General features: G+C 46.3%; 2 protein-coding genes across 2 annotated transcripts in view; one reads left to right on the top strand and one right to left on the bottom strand.

The window, feature by feature from the left end:
* Nucleotides 1-7,724, bottom strand: part of IDNK (IDNK gluconokinase) — a 9,773-nt gene extending 2,049 nt beyond the window's left edge. The window contains exons 1-4 of the mRNA XM_042826849.1: nucleotides 7,647-7,724; nucleotides 7,320-7,350; nucleotides 6,846-6,932; nucleotides 3,665-3,708 (exon numbers count right to left, since the gene is read on the bottom strand). Of these exons, the coding sequence (XP_042682783.1) occupies nucleotides 3,665-3,708; nucleotides 6,846-6,932; nucleotides 7,320-7,350; nucleotides 7,647-7,687 (203 nt within the window). The 5' untranslated portion in view covers nucleotides 7,688-7,724. The remainder of the gene's footprint in view (nucleotides 1-3,664; nucleotides 3,709-6,845; nucleotides 6,933-7,319; nucleotides 7,351-7,646) is intronic.
* Nucleotides 7,725-8,504: 780 nt separating this feature from the next.
* FRMD3 (FERM domain containing 3) overlaps nucleotides 8,505-9,398 on the top strand; it is a 155,330-nt gene continuing 154,436 nt past the window's right edge. The window contains exon 1 of the mRNA XM_042826741.1: nucleotides 8,505-8,517. Coding sequence (XP_042682675.1) covers nucleotides 8,505-8,517 — 13 coding nt within the window. The remainder of the gene's footprint in view (nucleotides 8,518-9,398) is intronic.

Raw genomic sequence — 9,398 nt, 5'->3', positions numbered from 1 at the left:
AAAAAAACCAAGGAAACAGAGTGCAAAAATCAGTATTTGAACATTCTATAGAACTCTTTGAAGCTTCACAAAATGGTTGAGATTGGAAAGAGTCTCTGGAGGTCATCTGGTCTAAAATCCTGTGTTCAAGCAGGGACGCCTACAGCAAACATCATGTTCAGACAGCTTTAGAACATGGATGGGGAGTCCACCAGCTCTGGGCAGTCTGCTTGCTGTTAGAGCTCAGTCGCCCTTACTGTTCCTCTTATGTTCAGGAAAAACCTCTCCAGCTTCAGTTCGTGCCCACTGCCTCTTGAACTGTTATGGTAACCACTTGAAAGAGTCTGGCTCTGTCTTCTTTGCAGTCCCCACTTCAGATATATAGCCACCCTGGTGAAATCCCCCCCACACCCCTAGGCTCCATGATCCCAGCTCTCAGCCTTTCCTTGTAGGAGAGGTAGTCCTGTCCCTTCATCTTCACAGCCCTTTGCTGGGTTCTCTTCAGTAGCTCTATTTTTTACTGGGAAGCCCACAACTGGACACAGTACTCCTGGTGTGGCCTCACCAATACTGAGGGGAAGGATCACCTCTCTCCACCTGCTGGCAAAACTTCTCCTGAAGCACCTCAGGATATCATTAGACATCTTAGCAGCAAGAGTTCAGCTTTTTGTCCACTGCGACCTGCAGGGCCTTTCCTGCCAGGCTGCTTTCCAGCTGGGCAGCCCTCTGCATGTCTTGGTGCTTTGGACTGTTATTTTCAAAGCACAGGACTACATTGCTCTTTGTTGAACTGTCAGTTCACTTCTCCTGTCTAAGTTCCTCTGAATGCCAGCTTGGCAGTCTTGCATGTCAGCCACTCATCCCAGGTGGGTCAACTGTGAGCTTGCTTCAGGTACACTCTTGACCCAGATCACATATGAAGATGTTGAATAGGATCAGATTCAGTCTACCCATGTAGCACACTTCTAATTACATCCAAGTAGACTTTGTGCCACTGATCACCAGCTTCTAAGCCTGGCCTCTCAGACAATTTTCAGTCCAACTCACCAGCCCATACTTCATCATCTTCTCTATGAAGATCCCATGTGAAACACTGTGAAAGCCTCACTTACGTTCAGGTAGACAATATTCACTGCTTTCCCCTCATCTACTAAGCCAGTCATTTCATCATAGAAGATTATCAGGTTTGTCAAGCATAACAACACCTCTGTAAATCCACACTCACTATTCATGATTCCTTTTCTTTCACATGCCTGGAAATGGTTTCCAAAACAAGTTGTTTCATCATATTCCCAGAGATCAAGGTGAGGCTAACCAGCCTGTAGTTCTCTGTGTCTTCCCCTTTCCTCTCTTCTTGATTATAAAGTATTATTTACTTTCTTCCAGTCATGAAGCACCTCTCCCTATTGCCATGATTGTTCAAAGATCACTTGAGAGTAGCACCAAAATGACATCTGCCAGGTTCCTTAGTGTTCCTTGTTAAATCCACTCTGCTCAAGTATTCTCTAATCTGCGCCTCTTCTACCAGGAGAAGATCCTCCTTGATCCAGACTTAACCACGGGTGTCCATGGAAAAAGCCTGGGATTCATTTTAAAAAATATATATATCTGGTCTTCCTAGAAAAGACTAAATTGGCGAAGGCTGTGGTACAGACTGTGTCACTGCAACCTCTGCCCAGTCTGATATCAGACACATTTTCCCTGGTCTATCTTTTACTACTTACGTACTGACAGAAGCCCTTCTTGATTACCTTCGTCGTTCCTCACCAAATTCAGCTCCAAACAGGCTTTGTTTTTCCTAACAGCATCCCTGCATCCTTAGACAGTGCTTCTGTATTCTTCCCAGGTTACTTATCTCTGCTTTCTCCCTCTGTGTGCTTGGTCATTATGCTTCAGCTTTTCCAGGAGCTCCTTGTTCACCCACAGGCCTCTCAGAATTTCTGGCTGACTTTGTGCTTGCTGGGATGGACTATACTTGGGCTTGGTACAGGTGATTTATGAACATCAAGTTTTTCTGCACCCCTCTTTCCTCAGTGTCTTAATCCCATGGAATGCTTCCAAGCAGATTCTTGAAGTAAGTTCTCCTCAAGTACAGGATTGCACTCTTGCTTCTTACCTGTTTTCTCCCCACAGGAACCTGAATGCCACTATCTCATGGTCATTGCATCTAGAGCTGACTTTGAGCTTCACATCTCCGATAAGCCCTCCCTTGTTTGTATGTGTGAGATCCATCAAAGCATCTCTTCTTGCTGGCTTGTCTGTCACTTGAGTCAGAAAGTGTCACTGATGCTCTCCAAGAACATTCTGCATTGCTTATGTCTAGCTGTGTTGTTCCTAAAGCAGACACCCTCTACATTGCCAAAACATTGGTTTGCTCCTCAGTCCTCACCTGTAAGCTCTCAGCTGGCTCCTCAGCCAACAGCAGGCTGTATGCACTTCAGCTGCTCTCTCACATAAAGGGCAGCTCTTCCTCTTTGACTTCCAGACCTTACCTTCCTCCAGTGCAGTACTCAAACTGTTTGAAACACACCACCAAACCTCCATGGTTCCAACAAGATCACAGCCCCACAACTGCACACAGTTCCCATGTTTATGTCTCATGTTGTACATATTAACCTGCAGACATCTCACAGGCACTCCAGTATTTCCCAGAAATGGCCTGTTGCGTTTTTCCCCCCTTCTTTTCCTCCTTTGGAATCATTCCCTACTGCCAGTTCCTTGCTTATATGCAAATGTTTGAACTGAAACCAGCTAAGACCAATCCTGCTTGCTTTTTATTCTCTGTTATTTACATCACTCCAGGCCCTCTTTTTGTCAACAAAGTGTTGTTACCCTTCACAAGACTGCTGATAACTCTCTCTCTCCTGTCATTCCTGCTTCAAAACCCACATTTCCAGGTTAGACATCCTTCAGGCAAAGACAGCTTTGCCTCACTAAACAAGCTGGACACAACTCTACCAGATGCTAATTATCCAACAAGATCCCATCATCAACGAAACCAAAACACCATTGCCAGCTTCACAACCAATTGTGGGAATGCAATTTCAGTGTCTTCCCTCTTACACCATTTGTCTTTTATTGGAAAGATTGAGAACACCAACTGGGCCACCATGCCCCTGATTGTTTTTTACAAAGCAATAAGAGTTTAGCATAACATATTAAGTTAAAGACAGGTGAGTTTAAAGCTACACATTTTACTATTCTCACCTTCAAGTTCAAGAAAACTTCGAATTACCTTTGCCTCTGAATAGTGGAGGTAGGATTATTTGAGGTTAGAAAGTATACAATCACTATAATACAGAGTTTAATAAAAAGCTGATCACCTGACAAATCTCTGAATACAAATATCTCTAAAAATTTTTATCCTACTATTATTGTCCTTATATTCTCTGTTATGCCCTTTTAAAGTAGATACTGTCTGGCTTATTATCCTAGAAATGATCTGTAGACAGAAGGAAAAAACAAAACTATTACCGGCAACAATTTTCCCAAAACTATTATTCAGGGATTATCACACCCTTAGAAATTATTATGGCACCTTAGATTATTGAAAATGGAATGCCTTTACTAGCTGCAAAAGTTTTTACATTACTGCATACATTTCTGTTTTGGAACATTTTTTGGTCTTGTTTTTTATTTATTTTGTCTTTATCCCCAAATTCCTTCAATCTAGAGGTTTTCTTACCTCCTCAGTATATCATGCAATGCACAAAGCCATGGAATTCTGTCCTAGAAACAAAACAAATTAGTTCAAAATTGTATGTGAAATGCATTTGAAAGAATCACATTTAACATCTGGAGCATTTATTAGCATTAATATGTATAGCCAGTTCATTTTTCATTGTCATCCTTCCTCATATAGGTTTGCTACCACTGCTTGCATCCTATTTTTTACATACACCTGCAAATATCTTATGGAGGTAAAATGTTTTGAAGAACAGATAAATTCCCTCTTGCTACTACAATATAGTTCATAGAATCATAGAATCACCAAGGTTGGAAAAGACCTGAAAGATCACCCAGTCCAACCGTTCACCTATTCCCAATAGCTCCCACTAAACCATGTCCCTCAACACAACATCCAGCCTTTCCTTGAACACCCCCAGGCTCGGTGACTCCACCACCTCCCTGGGCAGTCCATTCCAGTGCCTGACCACCCTTTCTGAAAAGTAATACTTCCTAATGTCCAGCCTGAATCTCCCCTGCTGTAGCTTGAAACCATTCCCTCTGGTCCTATCACTAATGACACGAGAGAAGAGGCCGACCCCCAGCTCACTACAACCTCCCTTCAGGAAGTTATACAGCAATGAGATCTCCCCTGAGCCTCCTCTTCTCCAGGCTGAACATTCCCAGCTCCTTCAGCCTCTCCTCATAAGCCCTGTGTTCCAGACCCCTCACCAGCTTTGTTGCCCTCCTTTGAACACATCCCAGGGCCTCAATGTCTTTCTTGCAGTGAGGGGCCCAAAACTGAACACAATACTTGAGGTGCGGCCTCACCAGTGCTGAATACAGGGGAACAATCACCTCTCTGCTCCTGCTTGCAGCACTGTTTCCGATGCAAGCCAGGATGCCATTGGCCTTCTTGGCCACCTGGGCACACTGTCGGCTCATATTCAGCCGAGCATCAATCAATACCCCCAGGTCCATTTCCTCTACGCAGTCCTCCAGCCACACCGCCCCAAGCCTGTAGCGTCGCCTGGGGTTGTTGTGGCCTAAGTGCAGGACCCGGCATTTGGCCTTGTTGAAACTCATCCCATTGGCTTCAGCCCAGCTCTCCAGCCTGTCCAGATCCCTCTGTAGGGCCTCGCTACCCCCAGGCAGATCCACACTTCCAGCCAATTTGGTGTCATCTGCGAATTCACTGAGGGTGCACTCGATGCCCTCATCCAGGTCATCAATAAAGATGTTGAAGAGGACAGGCCCCAGCACCAACCCCTGGGGAACACCTCTCACGACTGGTTGCCGGCTGTATTTAACTCCATTCACCACCACTCTCTGTGCCCAGCCCTCCAGCCACCTCCTGACCCAGCCAAGAGTGTACCCATCCAAGCCTCGGGCTGCCAGCTTCTGCAGGAGAATGCTGTGGGAGACAGTGTCAAAGGCTTTGCTGAAGTCTAGGTAGACCACATCAACAGCCTTTCCCTCATCCACCAGATGGGTCACTAGATCATAGAAGGAGATCAGGTTGGTCAAGCAGGACCTGCCCTTCATGAACCCATGCTGGCTAGGCCTGATCCCCCGGTCACCCTGCACATGCCGCATGATCTCCCTCAAGACAATCTGCTCCATAACCTTCCGTGGCACTGAGATCAGGCTAACAGGCCTGTAGTTCCTTGGATCCTCCTTATGATTCAAACGTAGTCTTCTCTCAGATAGCAGCTTATACTTTGAATGGTTATCTCTTTTCCCTTCTCTAAAAGACTGAGGCTTTCAGGAACTGCTGCAAGGCGTTAAGACAGATCTAAATTTAGTTATCTGCAATAACTGTATAATTTTTATGCCAGCAGCAACCACAACTAAATGCACTCATAGCCACAGTTTTGCAACTCCTTTGCTCAGTAGTTTGGCAAAGGCAGTGTGAGTGATTGATTGGCTTCTTAATATAATCTGTTCTTAAACCTTAAGCTCTCAGCAACTTTTGTCATACCAGCTGAGTGATAAACTATTGATCCCATTTCACCTTTCTGTGCAGCTCTTACTGGATGAGGGCAGCAAATGAAAATATGGATAGATAAATACAACATTTTCTTGTTATTATAATTACAGGCTCACTTTCCACTGCCTTTCAAGGAGGCCTTTATAATTCTGCACCACTGATGTTATAGAAGAGATACTTGCTTGGTACCACACACCAGTAACACTGATCATTCAATTATGCAGTTCTGTTTTACATGACAATGGCTTTGGTGAACTTCCAGCTAGATGAAAGTTTTTAATAAATATTTAGAACATTTTTTTATGTATCAAAGAACTCCCACGTTCAGCCTTATATTGCTAGAGATTTTCCGAGAAAAGTTCTTAAAACTCATTTTAAGCAGGAGTACATAAAAAAAAAAGTACGGAGTAACAACTGCAGTAATTGAAAGTGATTACTTCAATAGAGAAATGCAAAGACCTTTGTGTGTCTTAACATATTTAAGGCAGAAAACATGTAATCTAAAGTTCCATGCATTGATGTAGAGGAATAGCTCCCTGGGGCACCCAAAGAAGAGCATGGGCAGCAGGTTGAGGGAGATGATCCTCCCACCCCACTCTGCACTGGCGAAGCCCCGTCTGGAGTACTGTGCCTCCTCAATTCAAGAAAGAGAGAGCCCAGCAGAGGGCTACAAAGATGATGAGATGATGTCTGCAGCATCTCCCTTTTCCCTTCTGAGAAAAAGCTGAGAGACCTGAGACTGTTCAGCCTGGAGAGAAGACTAAAGGAGGATCTTATCAGTGCTTATAAATATCTAATGTACAGTCAAATGGATGAGGCCAGGCTCTTTTCAGTGGTGCCCAGTGACAGGACAAGGGGCAACAGACACAGGAAGTTCCATCAGAACATGAAAATTGACTTTTATACAGTGAGGGTGACAGAGCTCCGGAATAGGCTGCCCAGGGATGTTGTGGAGTCTCCTCCTCTGTACTTATTCAAAACCCATCACGACAGTTTCCTGCGCAACATACTGTAGGGTACCTGCTTCAGCAGAGGGTTGGACTGGATGATCTCCAGAGGTCCCTTTTGACCTCTGTAGTGCTGTGATTCCCCTAAGCTACAGATCTAGACAATCAACCTGTGTTTATAAAGGAAACAGTTTTTTGTAATATGATTTGACAGAGGCTGCAAAGATAAAGTACTCTACTCTTTCAGAATTCATAGAAATTACCTCATCATTTAGTGGCATTCCTGCTGCCATCTTCTTTTTATTCTCTGGTGAATGATAGTCATCTGCATCATAGAATTTCCATCCCAGCTAAGAAAAAAGAAAGAAAGAAAGAAAGAAGGATCATTTGGCCAAATCAGATTTGGATAGATCCTATTGAGGATCCCAGAATTAATCAAGACACCTAAAATCTAGAGGCCTCTTACACTTCAGCATGAATCACCATTAATGCAGTGACTTTTACCACAACTATGAGCTCAGCACAACAGTAATGGTTGACACGTAACGTCTGTTCCTTCAAGACAATGTTGTGTTTGCAATAGCTGCCCAAACCGGCTTCAGTGAGCAGGCAGACTGCGCCGTGAAGCTGCCACATTTGCAGCACGAGTAAGTGCCAGTTGTCCAAGAGCGGTGGGCTGCCGCACAGAGCGAGAAGCTAAGAAGTCACATCGGTAGAAGAACAGAATGCAGCCATACCTTTGCTGCCAAACGTGACCCAACTGTGGTTCTGCAAAGAAGCACAAGGATCTCGTTATTCCGGCACCTCCGAGAGACAGGGCTCCCAGAACTAAGCCTATCTATTTGGAGACAAATCTTTGTTTACAGCCGTAAAATAAAAGCGGGCGTGACCGCAAACCCAAGCTTCGAAGAACCAAACCAGAGCGCCTCCCTTCCCCACCCGTGCCGCCGTGCGGAGGCTGAGGCCTGCTGCGGGATGGCTGTGCCTGGCCGAGCCGCGGACGTCCTGCCGCCAGCGTCACGCCGGTTGCACCGCAGACCCTCGCCCCGCCGCCCCGCACCTACTTCCCGGAGCCGCTCACGCCCATGACCACCAGCAGCACCATGGCGAGCCCCGCCGCAGCCCCGCCCGTTCCGCGCGGCCCTCCTCTCCGCCGCCACCGCCCCTCGGTCCGGCCCGCCCCTGGCACAGAGGCGTCCCGCCGGCAGCCCTCCCCCGCCGTGCGGCTCTGCAGGCGGGCCAGGCGCTGGTGCCCGGCGTTCCCAGCGCTGCGCTCACAGCTCCCTAGGAAGCGCACGGCAGTTAGCGCTCCCGCTTACGTAACACGTCTGACAGGGCTGTAGAGCGTGCACGGCTGTTTGTACATACCGCTTCCCCTTTGCTCACGGACTTCTGCGCTTCCAACATAATTAGCATATTGATCCGCGCCGCTGTTACCTCTGCTCCGTGTGTTTAAAGGTTCACTAGAGCACGAGCTGGCACCGCCGCCCCGCAGGCCGTCCCGACCCGCTCCTCGTTGCTGCGAGAGCGGCTCCGCCTGGCGGCTGGGCGCTGGCATGGAGCGCTGCCCGGCCAGAGAGGCGAGGCGAGGCGAGGAGGCACTTGTTGCTCGCGGGAGTTTAGTTTGAGTTTAACCCAGAGAATTCACGCTGTGCGGCCGTGACGTCAAATGTCACTTCTTCCAGTGCAGTCTCTATAGGAAAACGATCATCGTCGCTTTCCTATCTGGCTGATTTTCAGCTTTTTATCGTCACTTCTCCTAGAGTTTGATCACATCTAAATCTATGTGAAGTGATTGCTGTCTGCTGCTGGTGCTGTGATGGGGAATGCAGCACAGCAGCAGCTAGGAGTGACAGATCTCCCCTGTGTGATTGGTGACAGCATCTTTGTGGAAAATGTTGCAGTCTAGGCAGAGCGTACAGATGACTAGAACAGGTGAGTGGAGCAACTGCTTTTTTCTTCTTGCCTTTTAGCAAGTGTTGTAGTATGTGTGAGTTGCAGGGAATATAAGTTAAGAGGCCTAGGTAGAGAAAGCTGAGGGATCGGCACTCGGCTGGGTGTGAGGTGGCTCAGGCCTGCAGCTCGTGCTTATGTGCTTGATCGCAGCAAGTGTAACGCAGAGATACTGCAGTCATTAATTCCTCCAGCACAGGTATCTTTGCTGTGTGAAGGTGGAAGCATTGCTTTGCTTGTGGGAAGGGGCATGCGGGTTTTTATGTGTTTTGGTTGGTCAGCGTTGGTGGGCACTTCTAGCAACTGAACATCTGGAAACTGCAGTCCAAAATCTATGGAAAGGTAGACACGCACTCAATCTGCTAGCAGAAAAAGCTCAGCCATCTCTCATTTCTAAAAGAATAATGGCTGGCAGGTGGTGAAAATAGCTGCCCCTTAGCTGATACTAAGGCATTGAGAGAGGAAAGGGGTACCCAGGAAAAACTGCAACAGTGCTTGGACACCAAAGGTAACTGTATCATAGTGAATGCTCTGCTGCAACTGTGTGAGCCAGCTGCTGACCTCTTAGGGGCCACTGTCATCAACAATAGATAGTAGATGGTAAGTATGTTACATTACAGGTACTAAACTGTTCCACAGCAGTGCTAGTTCCGAATGTTACACAGTCATTGTTATGAGAAGTTTCGGTTTGACATAACAAAAGAGGTCTTAAATGAACAAGTCTAGTGATACAACATAATTAATGTTTATTAATGTTTATTAATGATTACATTTAACACTTCTGTTCCAAAATTCCCTTTCTGGTTCCTCTCATACACGTTGATAGAAAAGTTCTTATTTTTCTTTAGTTTACAACAAATATC

Source organism: Centrocercus urophasianus, unplaced genomic scaffold (assembly GCF_019232065.1).
Source record: "Centrocercus urophasianus isolate 14NV4802_14NV808 unplaced genomic scaffold, USGS_Curo_1.0 seq_27, whole genome shotgun sequence".
Lineage (NCBI taxonomy): Eukaryota > Metazoa > Chordata > Aves > Galliformes > Phasianidae > Centrocercus > Centrocercus urophasianus.
The sequence above is the reverse complement of the archived record's forward strand: the minus strand, read 5'-3'. Positions and strand labels throughout refer to the sequence as shown.